Source organism: Esox lucius, chromosome 22 (assembly GCF_011004845.1).
Source record: "Esox lucius isolate fEsoLuc1 chromosome 22, fEsoLuc1.pri, whole genome shotgun sequence".
In the NCBI taxonomy this organism is placed as follows: domain Eukaryota; kingdom Metazoa; phylum Chordata; class Actinopteri; order Esociformes; family Esocidae; genus Esox; species Esox lucius.
Window position 1 is genome coordinate 11,400,395 of NC_047590.1, and position 22,980 is coordinate 11,423,374.

The window sequence follows — 22,980 nt, forward strand, 5'->3', positions numbered from 1 at the left end:
GAGGCACGCAGCCCTCTAATCGGCTGTTCATTCACACGTCCCTGCTGTCTGAAATGCACCTTCAGGACGCCATCTCCCCTTCAGCTTTGTCCTCCCTCCGATACCTGATCGGACCAGCTTCTCTACAGGCCTCTCAGGTTACACACGCATGCAGCGCTCAAGATAAATGTTCCCCCTGAATATATATGTTGTCGTATAATTGAGCTACCTAGGGTGAAACTGTCTAACAAGCAATGCTTTATATGGCCCACAATCACACACTGTTATCCAGCTATTAATGGCCAGAGAGATTAAACACTATGATTGAGAAAGAGAAAGAGAAAGCTGGAGAGAAGGGAGAAAGAAAGGGAGGAGGGAAGGATAGAGGAGGGAAGGATAAAAGAGGGAAGGACAGAGAGAGGGGAAAAGAGAGAGAAAAAAACAGTGAAGGCATTACAGCTCCCCCCACAGGTCAAGGATAGTACAGCAACTATTATTTTTAACAGACACAAGCAAATAAGTATTTGTTCAAGTCTATCTTTAATAATAATTTACATAGACTGTTTGAAAAAACATTGTTTCCAGTAAAAACGTGATTTTCTTAATTAAAAATGAAAAATAGAAGGGGATGCAGTGTTTATTGAAATCACATCTGATTCAACCAAAATCAATCTCTCTGACTGGAATGTCTTGAAATGGAATAAAACTCCAGCATAGTGGAATGCTCTCTGATTTGCCAATTGTAGCGGGAAATCCTAACTTCCACTTAAATATCTTAGTCATGCACTAACAGTCAATTAATAATTGAAAAGTTAGGATTTACCAAATAGAGCATAGAGGCTTTGTTCATTAAGGCACGACTCTACGAAATATCTCAGAATGTTAGTTACAAATACAAAGTAAAAAGTATACATGCACATTATAAAACAGATGTCCAGTTGTGGTAATATCCTGATTTTTCTTCTCAATGTTGGCAAACGTACATAATATACAAAACGATTTAAAACATTGGAATCTTGTAGGTATTGCTGCCAAAATATATGAATTCAAATCCAAGATTTTTTTATTTAGTTAAAAATGCAACCTGTAGTTTTATTTGCAGGTATACTGCAACACTGATTGACTTGAAATGAACAATTTGTTGGACCTAAAAGTGACAGATTGCACATTTAAGTGTCTTGAAGAGAAAGAGAAAGAAAACAGGTAGCAGGCACAGAGACAGACAGAACCAGAACACCTCACATCTGACTGAGAAAAAATGGTGAGAAACATTGAGGGGAAAGAACATGAAGAGGAAAATGGGGAGGGGTGAGGGACATGGGGACGGGTGAGGGACATGGGGAGGGGTGAGGGACATGGGGAGGGGTGAGGGACATTGGGAGAAAAACAGAGCAGGTGGCCGACATGGATGGTGTACAAGCCTGAGGGCTAGCAGGCTAGCATTTAGCATCAAGAAGACAATGCCATCAGTTACAAAGAGGCACTGGGGAGTTGGCACAGTGGGGCTAGAAATTAGCTGGTTAAGCTAGTAGTTAACACGTAGCGGTCAGGCTAGCACAGAGACATTGTAATCCAGTGTATCTGTGGCTAACAGGGCTAGCGGTTGCTCTTCATGGCCTCCTTGGCTGCCAGGATGAGAGGTGTGAGGCTGGAGAGGGGCTTGGCCAGCTTCAGGAATGGATGCTGCAGGAACAAAATAGATGAAGCAATAAATCATATTAGTCCCTCCTCAGACTGTATAAGCGTGTGTTCCTGCATGTTGTAGCGTGTGTGTGTGTGTGTGTGGTGTTCATGCATATGCGTGGTGTGTGTGGGGCACCTGAAGCAGTTCTCTGCCCCCTCCTCTCTTCTCCACGTCCATCTCCAGACAGCGAGACAGGAAAGATCTGAACACCGGAGACAGCTTCTCAGGTGACTGTAACTCTGGAGTCCCGTTCGTGGCAATGAGGTACAGAGCCTGGAGTACGACACACACACACACACACACACACAGAATGTTAGTGATCATCAGGTACACATTATGAAGGTAAGGAGATGCAATTCTGTATCTTTAAAAATAACAACTTTATCTAACCTCTAACCCCTAACCTAACCTTTATAGCCAAGCCTACATGCCTAACCTCAACCTAACTCCTAAACTTAACCCAAATTCTAAGCCTAATTATATGCCTAACCCTAAACTTAATCCCTCAGTAAAAACCTCACCCTGAGAGGGTTCTCGTTGAGGTAAGGGGGTTCTCCCTCCACCATCTCAATGGCCATGATGCCCAGAGACCAGATGTCCACTTTTGGCCCGTAGGCCTTGCGGGTCACCACCTCCGGAGCCATCCAATAGGGAGTCCCCACCATGGTGCTCCTCTTGCTCTGCTCGGGAGTGATCTGCGCACAGAACCCAAAGTCCGCTGGAGAGGGGTGAGAACACATGGAGGGGTCAGTGTGATTCATCGCCACGGTAGTGACGACACGGTAGTGACGACACGGTACATTTCAACAGGCTCCACGTCAGGGGCAGAGGGAAAGGAGAGTGTTCTCACTGAGCTTGACAGATCCGTCCATTCCCAGCAGCACGTTGTCACTCTTGATGTCTCTGTGGATCACCTGGTTGGCATGAAGGAACTCCAGAGCCTGCAGACACTAGAGCACACACACACACGACAGAGTCAAACACACATCCCAGGGCTTTGTGTGTGTGTGTGTGTGTGTGGTGTGATGGCGTGCGTGCATTTGTCTACCTCTCGGCACACAGCGGCGATCTGAGCCTCGTCCATGCATGTCTCCGTGACAACGTCCGTTAGCGAACCTCCGGCCAGATACTCCATCACCACAAACAGTTCCTCCCCTACCAGGAAACTGACAACACACAGGCGCAGGTGAACAGTGGCAGGGGCAAACGATTGAATCGGAGACAAAGAAAACGAACCCAGGTGTTCCCCCGAGCGGTGTGTGTGTGTGCGCCTGTGTTTGTAAGACGTGTCTGCTTTTACCTGTCCACGAAGTTGACAATGTTAGGTTGTTGTAACTCCTTCATCACCAGGATTTCATTGATAATCAACTCCTTCTTTGGCTGTTTCTGGAGATTGATCTGTTTAATAGCTACCTGTAATACACACACACACACACACACACACACACGTTTACAGTCTCTATCAAACGCATACATAATTGTTATGCCATTCTGAGTGGTTGTGTGTGTGTCTGGGTGCACACAGGAAGGAAGATTACCTCTGCCCCAGTGGCAACATCGATGGCTGTGAAGACAGTACCAGACGCTCTGAGACACAGGGAGACAGAAGTGTCAAAATACTATTTTTATGTATGACGGTCACAACCCTAAAGGCCGAATGGCTGACATCTGTGACAAAACCTTTTATTTCACTGGTCTGATTGTGTTGGTGAGTAAAGGTTTGTGGTATACTGCCAACATACTGCAGCTTTGCACTATGTAAGAACAGCCCTTACCGTGGTAAACTGGCCATAAACCACCCTCCCAGTGTGCCTTGCTGCTTCAAAATACCTGGACCCCAAGGCAGCGTGTGAAGGGGTGTGTCTTACCCCTGCCCAATCTTCTCGTAGCGGGTGTACTTCTTCTTAGGATCTCCAATACTGACAATGGTTCCTGAAAGATTGAGGACAAGGCGTGTGAGATGCGCGGCCCACATGACTGTGAAACACGCAACTTATATTTAATCTTCAAAATAATGTGTTTATGTGTGAGATGTGTGGGTGTGCCTTGGTTAGGACTTCATTATTCGATTAGTATCTTACTTTTTTCTCAGATATAAGAGATATAATGCATGTCGTTAAAACTTCACTGGGACATTTTTTACTTGATCACCACTACATAGCACCCTAAGGAGCTGGTGTTGGGCTCCTCCAATGTTGGCTCCTTGTTTGGTAAAAGATCTCTCAGAGGGTGAAGGGGAAAGTGAGAAGCTAACCAACTATACGCTACTGGGTTACTTCACTGTGCACTTCATTACCAAGCACATTCAGATTCAACAACAGCCTAACCTTACGTAGCTTCTTCTTCCAAAAATTATTTTAGTCCCAGCAACTTTCAACTTTGTAAATATAATCCATTTTGCATTGGATTAATGAACTGACAACCACCCGCCTTTCTGATGGGCCGTTCTGACTGGCCTTCCTGACTGGCCTTCCTGACTGACCAGCGTGAACAACAAACAGGCGCGATGGAGCACCATGTCATATTAAACAACTTAGAAATACATCAAAATGACTAAATGAAATGGTACCTCCTCGTATGTAAACATTCCCAATAGTTATTTGACATGTATTTAGAAAAGGCCTTTGCAGGTCTATTAACTAGGTTGTATTTCCTAGCATTAATGAATATTCACACAGAGTCCAATACTAACGTCTGTTTGAACAGCCGTCCCCTGCAATCTGTGTGTGTGTGAGAGGTTTGTGTGAGGGGTGTGAGAAGTGTGCATGTGTGTGAGATGTGTGTGTGAGAGGTTTGTGTGAGGGATGTGAGAAGTGTGCATGTCTGTGTGAGATGTGTGTGAGCGATGTGTTTGTGTGAGATCTGTGCATGTGAGATGTGTGTGTGTCATACGTAGTTTCTCCATGATTTCCTCGTCGGTCATCTTGCCCTGCTGCTTCTTCTTGTTCCTGTTGGAGGCGGAGTCAACCTCTGGAGGCGGGGGAAGTGGGTCGATGACAGACCTGGTGTACACCTACACACACACACACATGGATGTAGCACAAAATTCTGGGCCCTGTACATAGGCGGTCTCTGAGGGCCCCTCCCCACTTTATTCAAGTATTCAAACATTTTTGAGGGCCCCTCTACACATTAGGGCCCTATATACTTAGTACCCCTTTTCCCCCCAGTCCAACGCCCCTGCACACACACACACAGTTCTCAGAGAATGTGCCTCTCAGAACCTTGCTTTCTTGGAAGTATTGTGCGTGTACGATTTTACTCACTGATTTGGTGTGCTCCGGCCGTGGCGCCACAATGGGCGGTGGGGCTTCATCACCATCATCGTCATCATCACCGCCCTTACCACTTAACGGAGAAGACGCAGCACCCTGTTTTCCTGGCTGGAACACACACACATATATGCATACAAATTTTTGCAATGAAGAAGGCCTCAGGAGTTTGTGATAATGTTTGAAAGTAGAGTAGTACTCACCGACTGTGCATCTTTTTCTAAAGACAGAGAGAGACAAATCGATGTTATGAAACTAGTCATGTGATGAAGGCCGTATTACTATTCCTTCCTATTTAAGAGCAAGGCTGCATTGCAAATGCAGAACTCCACACCCTGACCCTTTACAGTGTAGTACTACACCCTGACCCTTTACAGTGTAGTACAACACCCTGACCCTTTACAGTGTAGAACTACACTCTGACCCTTTACAGTGTAGTACAACACCCTGACCCTTTACAGTGTAGTACAACACCCTGACCCTTTACAGTGTAGTACAACACCCTGACCCTTTACAGTGTAGTACAACACCCTGACCCTTTACAGTGTAGTACAACACCCTGACCCTTTACAGTGTAGTACTACATTACTAGGTTATGGTCAAGAATAATGTTGTACAGACAGCGAACCAGGTGTCTCACAGACAGAGACAGACAGAATAAGACAGATAGGAAGCATGACGGAAATGGAAAAGGGAGAGGGAAAGAGGAAGAGGTATATTGAGGAAAAGACTGATGGAAAAAGAGAGGAAGAGGGACCAACCTGAGAAGGAGAGGTATTTCTGTCTGGCGGTGGAGGAGTCGTAGAATTTCAGAATGTCCAGAACAGCCTGAGGATTCTGCTTTTGCTCTGACTTACTGATGTTGGATGTCTGGAGCAGCTTAGACCACTGCTCTGGCATGCCCTACACACACACACACACACACAAACTGCTTAAAACGTAATGCAATGAACACATATACAGGTGCTGGTCATAAAATTTGAATATCATCAAAAAGTTGATTTATTTCAGTAATTCCATTCAGAAAGTAGAACTTGTATATTATATTCATTCATTACACACAGACTGATATATTTCAAATGTTTATTTCTTTTAATTGTGATGATTATAACTGACAACTAATGAAAATCCCAAATTCAGTATCTCAGAAAATTTGAATATTACTTAAGACCAATATAAAAAAAGGATTTTTAGAAATGTTGGCCAACTGAAAAGTATGAACATGAAAAGTATGAGCATGTACAGCACTCAATACTTAGTTGGGGCTCCTTTTGCCTGAAATACTGCAGCAATGCGGCGTGGCATGGAGTCGATCAGCCTGTGGCACTGCTCAGGTGTTATGAGAGCCCAGGTTGCTCTGATAGTGACCTTCAGCTCTTCTGCATTGTCTGGCGTATCGCTTCTTCCTCTTCACAATACCCCATAGATTTTCTATAGGGTTAAGGTCAGGCGAGTTTGCTGGCCAATTAAGAACAGGGATACCATGGTCCTTAAATCAGGTACTGGTAGCTTTGCCACTGTGTACAGGTACCAAGTCCTGTTGGAAAATGAAATCTGGATCTCCATAAAGTTGGTCAGCAGCAGGAAGCATGAAGTGCTCTAAAACTTCCTGGTAGACGGCTGCGTTGACCTTGGACCTCAGAAAACACAGTGGACCAACACCTGCAGATGACATGGCACCCCAAACCATCACTGACTGTGGAAACTTTAAACTGGACTTCAAGAAACGTGGATTCTGTGCCTCTCCTCTCTTCTTCCAGACTCTGGGACCTTGATTTCCAAAGGAAATGCTAAATTTACTTTCATCAGAGAACATAACTTTGGACCACTCAGCAGCAGTCCAGTCCTTTTTGTCTTTAGCCCAGGCGAGACGCTTCTGACGCTGTGTCTTGTTCAAGAATGGCTTGACACAAGGAATGCGACAGCTGAAACCCATGTCTTGCATGTCTGTGCGTGGTGGTTCTTGAAGCACCGACTCCAGCTGCAGTCCACTCTTTGTGAATCTCCCCCACATTTTTGAATGGGTTTTGTTTTACAATCCTCTCCAGGGTGCGGTTATCCCTATTGCTTGTACACTTTGTTCTACCACATCTTTTCCTTCCCTTCGCCTCTCTATGAATGTGCTTGGACACAGAGCTCTGTGAACAGCCAGCCTCTTTAGCTATGACCTTTTGTGTCTTGCCCTCCTGGCGCAAGGTGCCAATGGTCGTCTTTTGGACAGCTGTCAAGTCAGCACTCTTCCCCATGATTGTGTAGCCTACATAACTAGAATGAGAGACCATTTAAAGGCCTTTGCAGGTGTTTTGAGTTAATTACCTGATTAGAGTGTGACACCAGGTGTCTTCAATATTGAACCTTTCCACAATATTCACATTTTCTGAGATACTGAATTTGGGGTTTTCATTAGTTGTCAGTTATAATCATCAAAATTAAAAGAAATAAACACTTGAAATATATCAGTCTGTGTGGAATGAATGTATAAATTATACAAGATTCACTTTTTGAATGGAATTACTGAAATAAATCTACTTTTTGATGATATTCTAATTTTATGACCAGCACCTGTACAAGCTGAGTTTCAAAATGGAGGTCTGGAAATAAAAGTGGCGCATTGGAGCATACTTTTTCAGATACTTCTTTCCCGGTATTCATGGCTATTTTTGCACCACCACCAAAGAACTCTACTGCTTTGTTACTTGACAGTATGTAATGGACAGTATGTAATGGACAGTATGTAATAGACAGTATGTAATAGACAGTATGTAATAGACAGTATGTAATAGACAGTATGTAATAGACAGTATGTAATGGTCAGTATGTAATAGACAGTATGTAATAGACAGTATGTAATAGACAGTATGTAATAGACAGTATGTAATAGTCACAAGACTTACTGTGAACTCTCCTGTGACGGCATCAAAGCCCACATGGATGGTGTGTTCAAAGTCTGATGGAGAGGAGATCTCCGGTCGATTGTCCTTATCACGGTCCTTCTTTCTGCCTCCTAACACACACACACACACACCATGTCATTCTTAAACACACTCCTTACCACAGCTTAGATGTCGGTGTCTTTGTGTATGTTTGTTGTTCTGAATGCCTATGCGTGTGTTTCTAAGATAAAAGGATGCCTATATTTGTCCTGTTATACATAAACAAACATTTCTTAGCAAACTGCAACTAACCCCAACCCACGAGACACCCTCCGAGGCTACTGTTATGTGTCGTGATCCCTGACATCGATCAAGGCCGAGGTGCGTGCAGGTACCTTTCTCTGAGGCGAACATGGAGATGATTTTGTTTCGCTTTTGTTTCTCCTCAGGTACAGAGGGCAGGGACCGAGAGTTGTAATTGGCTGACACTGGGTCCTTGGCTCCACCTCCTTGGCTGCTCATTCTGACAGGGGGGGCGGGGGGCTTGTCCTCACACACACCGCTGTCGCACATCTACACGCACACACACATACACCTGGAGAGGGAGACAGACAGACAGACACACTGCTGTCAGAGATAGAGAAACCTCTTTCATGCCATGACACGTGTGTGTGTGTGTGTGTGTGTGTGGCAGAATGTCTTTGAACCATTTTCTGCATTGTATGTATTTCTGTACATATTTGACCCTAAGTGTGAACAACAGGTGATCAGTTATAGATTGCACTACGTAATTTCTTTTTGAATTAGCACAGCCAGGAATCCTGAGTGGTCATTGGTCAGCGACACATCGGCTAACGCAGGTGATTGCTCCTATGACAACATCAGACTGCATACTGACTATTTAATCGTCAGGTAACTAACTCAGTCTGATGTGCGCTGGTTTACCAGCATGTGGGTGCGAACCCACCCACCAGCCCCGCCTCCACCTGTTAGTCACCCACCACCCCCACCTCCACCTGTTACTCACCCACGACCCCCACCTCCACCTGCTACCCACCCACGACCCCAGCCTCCACCTGTTACCCACCCACCAGCCCCGCCTCCACCTGTTACCCACCCACCACCCCCACCTCCACCTGTTACTCACCCACGACCCCCACCTCCACCTGCTACCCACCCACGACCCCTGCCTCCACCTGTTACCCTCCCACGACCCCCGCCTCCACCTGCTACCCACCCACGACCCCTGCCTCCACCTGTAACCCACCTACCACCCTTGTCTCCACCTGTTTGGTTATGTGATTCCTTTTCATGGTGGAAAAAGGTAATGCGTACCATGCTCATTGCCTATGGGCATGAGGTAATGGTGTTGATATGGTTACTGGCAGTATTATATACATGATCATGTCTTGGCAGTGAGTTACTCCAGAGGAGCAGAACATTACGCCCAGACATTGCTGTGCATAGTTCTCCAATAAATGGTTAAACTTACACATGGCGTTTTCTGGCTGAACTACATTTATTTGACATTCATATTGAAACATAACGTTCCAGTTACGTAATATCTATATGAGCCTTTAATCTGCTAAATAAGGTGCATTAAAGTTGTCAAAGGTTTAGTATTTAATCCAATACAAAACATCTTCAAACTTGTTGGATGCATTTGCAGTATTTTACAGTGGCTCACCAGTGAAAAACCGAAAGTCATTATATTCTCAATAAGTTAAGAGGTTTCTGAACATTTCTAAATGAATTACTGATAATAACATAATAATGATATAATACCATTAAGGAATCATTTACAATAATAACTGTGATGATTAAGGAAGCTACAACCAAGCGTTAAACATTGCGTTAAACATTACCAATAAAAGGAGGTTAGCATTTCTGGGGTTACAATTCTTTTGCCTCTGTAACCTTCACACTCGTTATTTGCAGCATGTTCATGACAATATAATATCATCGTAGCGTTCGCATGGATGTAGAAGTGTTCTGTAGTCAATTCTTACTCCACAACGCCACGAGATATGATTCAGCATTCAGTTCCCGTACTGCAAATAAAAACTGCAAATCATCATGCATAATGCATCAAACAAGAGCAGAGCTTCACGTTAGCGTGCAAACGATATGGGTTGTTATTATTGTTACTTCAAAATGCTAAGGGGTTCCCAGTGTCTCTGATGTATGTGTGTGTGTGTGTGCATGCGAGAAAAGAGTGGGAAGTATGTTCGATGCCAGTTTCCTGCTGTGTGAATATGTGATGCGTTCCAGTATAGCTAAACATTTTCAGGCTCCAAATCTGCTAAAAGTTCAAGTCTGACACCTCTTTACCTACTCACCACAAACTCAACTTCGAGACGGATGTGAAACAGATAGCCTCCAATTGTATTAAGCCCGGTGACATCACTACCATCAACAGGAAGGAGCCTACATACAGCTCACAGAGCTTTCATCACTTCCTGTTTCTGACCGTGCTGACACTACACTTTGTGTTTGTAAGGACAAGTGCTTTTTGATTTTGAACGTGGTTCCCTCCGCCCTTAAACACGACGACGCAGTAGAAAACCTTTCCGCCATGTCGCCCACACATCAACCCCACACCAGCCAACCTCTATCCTATCTGTGTGTCCACAATCTAAGAGACATTGATACCAACAGATACTTTGTCGTCGACAGCCATATAAAATTCCCCTCTCCTTCTTACTTACCCCTCCTTTCCTCTCCCCTGTGCTTTTCAGAGGAGTTGTTCAATAGTTGCTTTACTCTTGGTTGCAATATCTGTGTGCCAATGAACTGTCTTCCAGTGCGTCTGGATGTTAGTCTCTCTCCCTCTCTCTCTCTCTCTCGGTTCTCCCACTCCCCTCTCCAGGGCGTGTTACTACAGGCAGTCTCATTCCACAGTCGGTTAACACACAGCCGGTTCTATCATGCCCATCTCCGTGGTTACGCCCTGCCCAGCCCCAGCCTAGCAACGTGTCAGGCAGTATGTGTGTGTGTGTCAGGGTAATAATGGGTGCTATCCAGGCTAGGGCTCGTTCACAAGGAATTCCATGGCTCCAAGGCTTGGATTTGGGTGCGTGCGTGCCTAGTTTCTGTGTACAGTTTTTCTGTGTGTACATTCCATAGCTCCAGGCATGGCCTAATCCACTGTGAACAGTTGAGGCCCTCCCCTTAGACCCAAAAAACACATGGCCAATCACGGAATCGGTGTAAATATACGATATTGCACCATCAAGCCCTCTGATAGGCTCCAGGAATTCTTGCTATATTGCTTGGTACAAGCCTAATGCCCACAAAAGGTGGAGTTATAATATGCTTGGAGAAGTGGACAGTTTCTCTCTTCTTACCTACAACTGTCTCAGTTTCTACATTCTGCTCTCTCTTCTGGTCTCCACGAATCTCTCCACAACTCTGCTTTTTACATTCTACTCTCTCTGTTTCTACCTACAACTCTCCCGGTTTCTACAATCTACCGTCTTTAGTACATAGATTTGCAGTTCCTAAATTCTACTCTCTTCATTCTTTACTTTCGTAGTTTGTCCATTATACTCTCTCCGTCTCAATTTCTAGGAGAAAACCCGTTTCCTCATCCTGGAACTCCCAGAGGCCCACAGGGTCACACAGCCAATCTGACCAATAAGACGGAAGCAGGAAGCAAACAGAATTGACGTTGTTTACAGGAAGTAGAGAGAAACTACCTTTTGTGTTTAACGTCTATAAAAGGAAATAGTCAACTGCACAGAACGCACACACACACACACATGCACACACATGCACGTCAGGCTACACAGTGTAGACCATCCATTCAACCATATAGTCCAGTGCTCATTCATTCCAGTACAGAGCACACTTCCACAGCAGAACAGAATTTACCAGAGTAGACTACATGTGATGCCAACAGACAGTGGCAGGCTTGCTAAATGAGAAGGCTTTATAGCTGGATAAGAAGGTTTGTTGATTTAGACCTGCCTGCCATCCAACTACCCACCTGCCCGCCCATCAAACGTTTTTTTATTTGTGACGACACGATGACGTTAACTAGAACAGCTTGTGTCATCAGGTCGAATGTTCAGGAAGAATTACGCATGTACAGGCCTTCAAATAAAAGACACTCAAACCTAAACACAGTTGTTCTTGACTACATTTGAAGGGTCAGTTAGGTGGTTGGAGTAAGGATAGTTGGATCTACCTGAGACACTGGCTCTCCGCCTCTCCTATTGACTTGTGAAACCCTAAACCCTAATTGGATATGTGGAGTCTGTTTCCTAAGCGTGAACACAATGATAAAATGTAGCTATGCGCAGAGGTTTCATATGTCCACATATAGTAGTTCAGGGATTAATGGGTCTGACTTTCTGCATCAATGACGCATGTTTTTCCCCAACATAGATGATAGAAGATACCCAATTTTTGCCTGAGGATTTTCCCCCCAGAACTATTCAATACCATTCAGGACCACCTGACCTGATGATTCCTAGATTTTCCTGCCCAAAGACCCCTGGTCTTGCTACTGATTTAGATAATGCCTATGCAATCACACTAGCCTGTAGATAAAGCGAAATGTAGATAACCCTGCTAGTATCACTGTTAAATTTGGGTTCTAATTAACATTAACATTGATCTTGCCCTGTTCACGCACCCAGACATATTTGAATGGCACGGCTGCCTTGCTTCCCTTTACTGAAATAATTTGAGGCTCTGTTGTTTCATCATCCCAAATGGTAACTGTTAAGATACCCAGTGTCACTGTCCACCTGGTAATGTTGTTATTTTTGTCTAAACGTCTTACAACTATTAGAATAGTAAAAGTTAACTGACATTCTATAAACACTGTTTTATTTTTAACACTTGGTTATGAAAAGCCAAACGACAGTAACTCCAGAACAGTAGGGATTGTTTACCCGTTCATCAAAACATTTAAAATAAAATAAAGAACATTCTGGTCTTAAAAGGCAAGGTACGCTTATTATATCCATCTACATTTAAAACGATCGTATGTTACAGTGTTTCAGTGAAATAACGGCACAAAATTATTATTTGATCATGATCATATTTTGGTCTTAGTATATTATTTAAAGTTTAACATTATATAATTACTTTCTGGGGCCGACTTTTTGCAATGTAAACAATCGGCCAGTGGCTGAAAATAGTAGCATTACCCTGCTGTAAGACTAGAATGGGTGCAATAACATGTCCACTACTAGGCCTATAATCGGCTATAACAAAGCTATGCTGCTATGTCCACTATAGCAACAGCTTTTTATTTAGGCCTTTGTGAGTGGATGCACTATAGCCACAAAAAAGAACAATAAATGGAAATAAGTATCATTAGCTAGTTAGCAGAAATCCTATACTGTATATAGGGTCTCTTTTAGCAGATCGATGAATAGCCTAGCCATAGTAATGTGCGCCTTTTACTCACCAGTAAGCTGAAGTAGGAAGCAATGTAAAACTCCTTAAACCCCGCCCCGCCTCCTGTCTCTCTCTCTTACTCTCCACGGTACACTGATCTGACGCTGTGATTTATTTCAGATTACAGCTAATAAACTGTGTTCGGTTATTCTCGTGCTCTTTTTTTCCTTGTTTAACCGTTCTCTTCTGGAATGGTGCACCGGGGACCGGAGGAGAGCCAGGATGACAGAGCGGAAGCGGAACGAACCACAGACCAAGCCCAGACAGTACGGTGCGTTCGATTTCCCTCGGTTTCCCTGCCGGCGCGAATAATGGCCGTTTTAAAAACATTCTGTAGTCTTGTCTTGACTTGGACTAAAATAAGTGCGGGAAATGACAAATCGCGCATTAGACTATGTTCATGACAATGTATGTGTTAATAAGGCTTGCCCTAAAAAAGAAACCGGAACGCTCTTTGCCTAAAATAGAAGGCCTTTCCGGCCCAAGTCAAGCGCTGCTCTTCCGTCTAGCGTAACCTGCTTTGGGGCATGCAGGCTGCGTTGTTCCGATATGTTGCATACAAAAACGTTGACTGAAATAGAATTCTGAGTATTCAGTGTAGTAACACTGACAACGGCGTTGATTAAATATGCAGTTTGGGGCTCTCTTATAGTGGTCTGGATGTGTAATGCATACCTGCCAACATTTGGTTTTCAAAATCCGGGAGATTTGTGGGGGGGGCGTAAGTATTATTTACATTGGAATATCAATGATAACACAACTTCATTTATTCATATTTACTATATTTTGTCTTGGTGCCATATATCACAGCACACCTTCAGGCATTCCATGCCTGGAAGGGTCAGGGCTGTTTTGGTGGCACAAGGGGGGACCCACACAATATTAGGCAGGTGGTCATGTAATGGCTGATTGGTATGTGTGTAATCATAGTGTAGATGATTATCATAGTCATACCTCAGCCAGCCATGACATCCCAGGTTTGAAAGTGAGTGGTTTTGATGGGGTGGGGGTGTAAGTATTATTTACATTGCAATATCAATGATAACACAACTTCATTTATTAATATTTATTATATTTTTTTATTTGTGTGCGCCTCTTCTGCACGATGGTGCCGCTGTGTTTTAATGTGCTGGGTAATATCATTTCAATGCGACAAACCTTACAAAAAGCGTGGAGGTTGTCGATATGACCCGGTAAGATGCATGTACATTTTGGGTCCAACGCTGTTGACATTTACAGCTATATTTGGATTTCTTTGCGGGAACTCCGCCTTTACCTGCCATTATTATTGCTCGCGGGAGAAACCTGGGAAAAACAGGAGTGTTGGCAGGTATGTTGTAATGTGTTGTTCATACACTGATCAGCCATAAGATTATGACCACCAACAGGTGAAGTGAATAACACTGATAATCTGGTTATCATGGCACCGTCAGTGGGTGGAATATATTGGGCAGCAATTGAACATTCCGTCCTCAAAGTTGATGTGTTAGAAGCAGGACAATGGGCAAGCCTAAGAATCTGAGCGACTTTGACAAGGGCCAAATTGTGATGGCTAGATGACTGGGTCAGAGCATCTCCAAAACAGCAGCCCTTGTGGGGTGTTCCCGGTCTGCAGTGGTCAGTACCTATCAAAAGTGGTCCACGGAAAGAAAAGAGGCAAACCAGCGACAGGGTCATAGGCAGCCAAGGTTCACTGATGCACGTGGGGAGTCAAGGCTGGCCCGTGTGGTCCGATCCAACAGACGAGCTACTGTAGCTCAAACTGCTGAAAATGTTAATGCTGGTATTGATAGAAAGTTGTCAGAACACACAGTGCATCTCAGTTTGTTGCGTATGGGCCTGCATAGCCGCATATCAGTCAGGGTGCCTATGGGAAGGAGGCAAGCCAGAGGCAGTGTGATGCTTGGGAAAACCTTGGGTCCTGACATTCATGTAGACATTTGACATGCATCACCTAAGCTTTGTTGCAGACCATGAGCACCCTTTCATAGCAACGGTATTCCCCAATGACATTAGCCTATTTCAGCAGGATATTTGCCACAAAGATAAATTGGTTCAGGAATAGTTTGTGGAACACAAGTTCAAGGTGTGGACTCAATCCAATCGAGCATCTGTGGGATGTGCTGGACAAACAGGTCTGATCCAGAAGCCCCACCTCACAACTTAGAGGACTCTGCTGCTGTCTTGGTGCCATATATCACAGCACACCTTCAGGCATTCCATGCCTGGAAGGGTCAGGGCTGTTTTGGTGGCACAAGGGGGGACCCACACAATATTAGGCAGGTGGTCATGTAATGGCTGATTGGTATGTGTGTAATCATAGTGTAGATGATTATCATAGTCATACCTCAGCCAGCCATGACATCCCAGGTTTGAAAGTGAGTGGTTTTGATGACATTGGGCCCAAATCGGCAGACATGCCAAATTGCACTGCTTTCTGGGACTCTTTTTGGCTTGACAACAGCACCTTCACAACCAGTGGCCCTCAACTGTGGAATTTATCCTTGAGCTTAACTGTGCACACCTAAAATCACAACCATTTATTGGCTCATTCCCTTATCAATGACATGCACACATCCACAGTTAGTACTAGTAGGACATAGTAGCCACATTGCAAGATTCAAAAACCACAGATTCAAACTTATTCACTATTCCTTTATTAGGTTCCTACTGAAAACACAAGCGATACAGCTACAGGGGTGTGCTTTGTGAAAACACACGTTTCGTCAGCTTTTGGAAATTCCATAAAGCTGTTTGTGGGTGGGTTAGTAAGGGCCACAAACCTACATCCCATTACCTACCAGATGGTGTGCAAGTCCCCTAAGTGTAATGGACTTGATGTAAAAATCACTGGATTAAGCATGAAGTTGACTACATTTCACTATGTCAAAACAATATCTCCTATGACTAGCCACACCAGTCCATTGCTTGGCAGCAGCAGAGGAGTGTTTTCTGTAAACAGTGGCAAAAAAAGATAAGCCCAGTTGTGTTATAAGATTCTTTGGAGGTGGTAAGGCAGCTGGTTAGACTACACAGGAACTGATGAAACCAAACAAGAAGTGATGAGGCAAACAGAGTTATGACACTTCTCAGGACAAGACAACTTCTAGGTAGGGCTTTTACCTCCACAATGACACTTCTTAGGGAGTATTATATTAAGAAACAACCATGCATACCACAGAGAAAACAACCAATGTAATGTACACACTTATGGGCTCACACACACACAACTAAATAACCGTTCTTCTATTTTAATGACTGAAAACTTAAACCACACATCTGTGAATATTGCAAAGACATCAGCTGCTAGAATACTGCTGTCTAGAGTCGTGGGGTGGGATTCGCTAGGTGAGTCAAAGTCACAGTGAGATAATTGTACAAGGCTTATGTGCTGGGAATAAAGGGATGCATAGTATGTAGTAAGCTGCTGTTCAAACACTGAATGGTCCCCCTCTTTGCAGGGGTTGTTTCTGCTGGACCTACCCCGACACACACATACACGCTCGCACGCACACACACACTTTTGCTCCGCCACTTTCTCTTTCGATTGGTTTTGTGATGGTCGATCCCCTCCCTGAATGAGCCGTCTCATTGGACGCCGTCTCTGTCTGTCATCCCTCTGCCAGCACTCTACTTGAGGAAGCAGTCCAACTTCCTCTGGATGCTTTCAAAGGAGTCTACTCCCATGTAGTCCGCCTGGCCCGCCTCCCATCTCTGCTTCCTCTCCTCGCTGGACATAGGTGGGTCCTGGGGGGGAGGCGGGGCCTGGATGGTCTCCACCACACTGTCCCTGGTCTTATCCTGTTAGGGGCGGAGTCAGGGAGGGGGTTGGAATAAACAATAGGTCGTGTGTGAAGAGATGCCGCTATAGTGAGAGTCACTCAGTGCAAGCTTCATCCATCACGCAGGCATGGACTGATCTCATCCTAAACCATAGTGAATTTTGCTCGGGATTCAGGAAAACAGTGTTCACAGTGGTGATGGCATGGACATCTACACCCACTATGAAATGATTGCATGCATGCAGCGAGCCCACGTACACACACTTACCTCAGAGCAGCCCGAGCAGAAGGGCTTATCTCCATATGAATCTCTGAGTGCAGGTAGAACCCCAGACGAGTAGAGGTTCCACCACTGAACCAAGAAGTCAGGGTGCAGTTCACTTGAGCCAGGGGTCAGGGTGTGACCTTTGACCTTTCCGGTCTGTGTGTCATAGGAGTAGTTCCACGGCTTCACCTTTCCCAGGAAGTGGACCACCTTAGCCTCATGACCATACCTACAAAGACATACACAATGTGTGTGTGCAGGTATGTTCTTTTATGACAGGCCTTATCCACTCTTATAACTTGAAACCAGCACACACACCCATCTAGATGACCTTGGCTGGGCTTTACATGTAAACACAAAAACATGCATGCACACAAACTCTACCTGATCTTTCACTGTCTCTCTGCTTCTTTTTCTCTCTCTCTGCCTCTTTCAATAAGTCTCTCTCTGCCTCTTTCTCTCAGTCTTTATTTCTCTTAAATAACTATAACAACACCTGAGCATGTACCAACTGGAGTGTGTACCAACTGTGACTTTGGTTCTGTTTCTATGTTCTTTGACTGGTTTCATCTGTGTCCAGTTTAGTCTTCTCCTGTACCTCATTTAGCCCCCGTCCTGTCCCTATTTAAGTTCCTCCTGTTCTAGTGTTTCTTGTCAGTCATTGTTGGATGTTAGTGCCACCAGTTGTCTTTGTGTTTGCTTATATCGAAGCATTGTGAGCCAGTCAGCCATTGAATTAAAGTCTCTACGTTCCACAACCTCCACGCCTGGGACCTGCCTCTACGAAATGTGACACCTACTGTTGGAAGGCAGGTAGATAGGTGTACATGGCGATGCTGCTGAGGTTGTAGATAAAAGGCAGGTGTTTGGAAATGTCTGCTGTAGACCAGGTATTGAAAAAACTGTTCAGAACACCTTGGTCACCACCTAGAGAATGAGATGGATAAAAGAGAGGGGTTGGTAAATGACAGGAGTGTAAAAAGAGGATAATAAAAAAGAATTTAATCTATAGTTGTTTGTTCACAGGAAAAGTCCATAGGAGATATTGTGCCACCTGCACCACACATCTGACCCGGGACAAATATGACAATATAAACATCTGACCCGGGACAAATATGACAATATAAACATCTGACCCGGGACAAATATGACAATATAAACATCTGACCCGGGACAAATATGACAATATAAACATCTGACCCGGGACAAATATGACAATATAAACATCTGACCCGGGACAAATATGACAAGCCCACACTTTGTACCAAGTAGTATTTTTCTTTTATTTGACATTTTACTGTTCTGTAGCTGCATGCTCTCAGGCATGGCTTTATATCTCGATTACAACTACAAATGGTACATGGAACGAAACAAAGAAACTCACCGTCAAAGCTGCCGTTCTCCACGCAATGCGTCATCAGTCTGTGGTATGTTTCAATGGACGGTTTAAAGACGAACACGCCAGAGTTGAAACAGTCTGGCCAACCAGGATCCGGTGCTGCCGACAGCTCCTCCCTCTCAAACAGCTCATCGATGTTGGATAACACCTGAACACAGACATACACACTACTTAGACTTGAATGAGTCATCACACCCAACCCAAAAATACAGTCAGGCAAACTTGGTAAAATGTCTGTATTTAATACCGCCTGTAGCCGATATAACATAGCCACGTAAAAAGATTGTATTTTACGACAGTGCCATGCTAGGGTTGGACTTTTTACTCACCAGCGCTCTTTTGCTAGCTATGTCAGTTGGGTACTTTGCCTTGTGTAATCTATGATTATTAAGACTTGATGCTTCCTGAACTTTTAATTCATACTCTGGTGTGTGTGTGTGTGTGTGTGCACGAGAATGTTCATGTGTGGATTAAGTGTCTCATTATGACCCCAAGAGCATTTAGCAAAAGCAGCCATGACTCTTCCTGTGTTCCGCCCCAAAAATAATAATAACATGCATACAGTGTTTGAGTTGACAATACACTCGAACATTTAAATCAGAGGCTGGCTATGCACTCCCAACAACATCTGAGCATGCTCCTGATGAGATGGCGGATGGTGTCCTTGGGGATCTCCTCCCAGACCTGGATCAGGGCATCAGTGAGCTCCTGGACAGTCTGTGGTGCTACTTGGCGGGTCTGGGGAACATGAGGGCCAGTCATTGGCATCAATGCCTTCGTCATCCAGGAACAGCCTACACACTCGGGCCACATGAGGCCAGGCATTCTCATGCACCTGGAGGAACCCAGGGCCTCCTGCACCAGTGTAAAGTCTGACAATGGGTCTGAGGATTTCATCCTGGTACCTAACAGCAGTCAGCGTACCGCTAGCTAGCGGATGTGCCACCCAGACCATCACTGACCCACTGCCCAACCGGTCATGCTGGATGATGTTGCAGACAGTATAACGTTCACCACAGCGTCTCCAGACTCTTTCACGTCTGTAACGTCCTCAGTGTAAATCTGCGCCCATCTGTGGCGGACCTGCCAATTCTGGAGTTCTCTGGCGAATGCCAATCGAGCTGCACTGTGCTGGGTTGTGAGCACAAATCCCACTAGAGGATGTCGGATCCTCCCTCATGGAGTCTGTTTCTGACAATTTGGTCAGAATCATGCACAACAGTAGCCCCCTGGACGTCAATTTGTAGGGCTCTTGCAGTGCTCCACCTGTTCCTCCTTGTAAAAAGGAGCAGATACTGGTCCCGTTGCTGGGTTGATGCCTTTCTATTGCCCTGTCCAGCTCTCTTCGTATCTCCTCCACGCTCTTGAAACTGTACTGGGAGACACAGCAAACCTTGCGACGTATGGATGTGCCATCCTGGAGGAGCTGGACTACTTGTGCATCCTGATTGAGCTGCGTAGGTACCGCCTCATTCTACCAGCAGTGATAAGGACACTAACAAAATGCAAAACTAGAGAAGAATCAGTCAGGGAGGATAAGAAGAGAGCAATTGTCTGTGGCCACCACCTTCAAAACCATTCCCTTTTTGGGGATTGTCTTTCTTTTTGCCTCTCGAGTGCACCTGTAATTTTCATATGCACCAAACAGGTGACACTGATTCATAATCCCTTATGCTTCTAATCTGGACAGATTGATATCCCTGAAGATTAATTGACTTGGTGTTATACTGTGACGATTGTGTGTTCCCTTCATTTTTTTGAGCAGTGTATTTTTGTATAAGGCAGAGGTTGGGATATTCCTTACGCATCTTAGTTCCCAACAAGCATTAACAGCAGCATCCAACAGCCCACTCAGTCAGTGCTCTTCTTCACAGTTAAAGTTCAGGACTAAGAAAAAAAAATCAGAATTCTTTAAAACTGGATGAGAGGTAATCATTGTCAGATTTTAAAGTTGTTAGAGAACATCTCTCTGACCCCTGTAGTTGTTCTAAATGTACTGTATTCTGTGTTGCATGTACACACAAACCTCTTTCCGGTGACATCTTGCCATGCACACCTTGAAAAATTGTTTTCTAACCTCCCAGACGGCGGATATGATTTTCTGTACGTATGCTAGTTAACCTGTTATATTATATATAATGGGGCACTCCAGAAAGGTGTGGGGGTAAAGTAGCTCCCTCATTGTGGACAGTTTTTTAAATCCTGGTTGCAGCATTCCCACAGTGCCCCAGGGTCTGTCAGAAAGCAGTGCACATTTCGGTGTACTCACCAGTGTGTCTGCGTCCATGAACACACACTTGGTGTAGCGAGTCAGTTGCCAGCAGTGTAGCTTGGTGAAAGTTACCCCGAGGTCTGGTCTCTTCATCAGGGCCAAGTGGGCCGTGTCCCTGGAGTCCAAGATATCCACCACATGCACCTCATCATATATGCTACTCAGCGTGGCCCTGCAAAACATCCACACACACAGACACACACGAAAATACTTGTTGCCTGTTCGGGTGTATTCAGTCAATCAATCAAATGTATTTATAAAGCCCTTTTTACAACAGCAGTTTTTTTTACAGAGACACCTGGCCTTAAACCCCAAGGAGCATACAACAGTAGTGTTGAATTTCAGTGGCTAGGGAAAAACTCCCTAAGAAGACCGAATTTTAGGAAGAATCCTAGAGAGTACCCAGGCTCAGGGGGGTGACCAGTCCTCTTCTGGCTGTGCCGGGTGAGAGTCCAATTGGAATAATTAATAAATGTATCTGGGCTAAATCCAGAGTCTATTTAAATTTAGACTAGGTCAGAAGTATGACCAGATGGACAAGGACAGGGACAGCAACGGGCCCCCCAAACCAGGTACTCCGCAGGTGTGGACCAGGACCTCATGTTCTCCTAAAGTTTAAAACAGGAGGAGACTGGGAAAATTCAGTAAATGCATTCCTCATATCAACAATGATTTATGGTGGAGAAGGAGAACTTAGTAGGGAAGGAGAACTGACGCCAATCCCCCAGCACAATAATATAGCAGCGTAAGACCTTGGAACTGAGACGGGGGTTGAGTACAGCACTGAGAGATAAGGACAGCATGCTAAGGACACGGGCGGGTCAAACACAGAACAGTGTGTGTGTTACCTGTTCAAGTATGTGTGCGTGTCTTACCTGCAGGGCTCGGCTATGTGGGGTCCAATCAGAGCCACCAGTTGCTTGGTTGTGTTGTGGTTGCGTAGTGACCTCCCCAGAACCATTGCTCCTTTGGCATAGTCATCATTTGTGGCCAGAGTCACATATGCTTGGTCTGAGCCGCCAAACACAAGCACGCGCGCACACACACGCGCGCACACACGCACGGTAGAGTTTTAATATACATTTACAACCACTACATAATCCAAGTGGTACTGTACTGTCATATATGAAATGGCACTTTAGGGCACTAGGACTAATGACAACTTGGAGACAAAAGCAATTTCTGCACTGTTAACAGCAGCAAACTAGCCGTTTATACTAGAGAGGTTTGAACATAGTCAACGTGTCTGTTTAACACCACATCAGCCCGGTCAACGCGTGACCTGACCTCAATCTTTTTGGTGGATAATACAGGCCTATGGGAGTGCGTGTTCGAGGTCTCACTGCGAAGAGTGGTCCAGTGCACCCTTCTGGATGGAGCTGAGAGAACGTGAATTCATCGAAGGCCTCGTCGCACGTACGCACTGACATTATTGCTCCCAACACAAACAAACACTGAATGGGCTTTCAGTTCCAACAGTCGTCATGTTTCCTTTTCGTGTACATTTAAATACGTCGCAGTATAAAATGTCAATATAGATTGAAATTATATAAGTTTGTTTGCGAGATATGCGTACATACGCATGCAAACCATGATACTAATCAGTGTTGTCAAATGACCACGAAGCGAAGATATTTGTATTTTCGTATGATTGGTTCGTTGCCTTCCTCAAAAACACGGCTAAAATAATACTGTTATCAAACTATGTATAATATAGCCTTCGTAATATACACGAATTTTCTTCTTCTGCTGTTAGGCCTAGTATGGGAATGTATGTCGTCTTACCTGCCATGGTCCGCTATTCTATATGGCCTCTTCTCGGGAGGCGCTGGAGTGTAGAATCGATGGTTAACCGAAGTTTTTCGGTAGCAACATAAAGACAAGAGACAGCTAGCGACTGTCAAAGGACGGAAAGTCAGACCGCCATATATTCAACGTCATGTGATCTGTGACAGCTCACACGCCCCCAATAAAACATCCTGTCTTATTTTTGCTGTCCTGGTGGGGACAATTATCTCAATTTTTTTAAGGGTTTGTTTTGC

At 44.6% G+C, this 22,980-nt stretch overlaps 2 protein-coding genes across 3 annotated transcripts; both read right to left on the reverse strand.

Annotated features, from left to right (window-relative positions):
• Positions 1-1,024: 1,024 nt before the first annotated feature.
• LOC105019806 (serine/threonine-protein kinase PAK 2) lies at positions 1,025-13,451 on the reverse strand. Of its 2 annotated transcripts, none has more exons than XM_013139925.3 (15): positions 13,231-13,451; positions 8,204-8,403; positions 7,830-7,939; positions 5,697-5,838; positions 5,139-5,155; positions 4,930-5,046; positions 4,556-4,676; positions 3,532-3,595; positions 3,202-3,250; positions 2,964-3,076; positions 2,712-2,829; positions 2,514-2,613; positions 2,185-2,381; positions 1,799-1,936; positions 1,025-1,662 (listed from the first exon to the last, which is right to left on the reverse strand). In XM_013139925.3, the coding sequence occupies exons 2-15, from the start codon at positions 8,379-8,381 to the stop codon at positions 1,576-1,578; spliced, it is 1,551 nt and encodes a 516-aa protein (XP_012995379.1). In that variant the 5' UTR covers positions 8,382-8,403; positions 13,231-13,451; the 3' UTR covers positions 1,025-1,575. The 2 variants fall into 2 exon arrangements, with proteins under 2 accessions (XP_012995379.1, XP_012995380.1); XM_013139926.3 differs by lacking the exon at positions 13,231-13,451 and adding an exon at positions 10,517-10,703.
• A 2,406-nt stretch (positions 13,452-15,857) lies between these two features.
• gyg1a (glycogenin 1a) lies at positions 15,858-22,909 on the reverse strand. Its single transcript, XM_010886238.4, has 7 exons — positions 22,724-22,909; positions 21,814-21,949; positions 20,936-21,110; positions 18,652-18,814; positions 18,068-18,194; positions 17,271-17,496; positions 15,858-17,021 (listed from the first exon to the last, which is right to left on the reverse strand). The coding sequence occupies exons 1-7, from the start codon at positions 22,728-22,730 to the stop codon at positions 16,851-16,853; spliced, it is 1,005 nt and encodes a 334-aa protein (XP_010884540.2). The 5' UTR covers positions 22,731-22,909; the 3' UTR covers positions 15,858-16,850.
• Between the last annotated feature and the right edge of the window lie 71 nt (positions 22,910-22,980).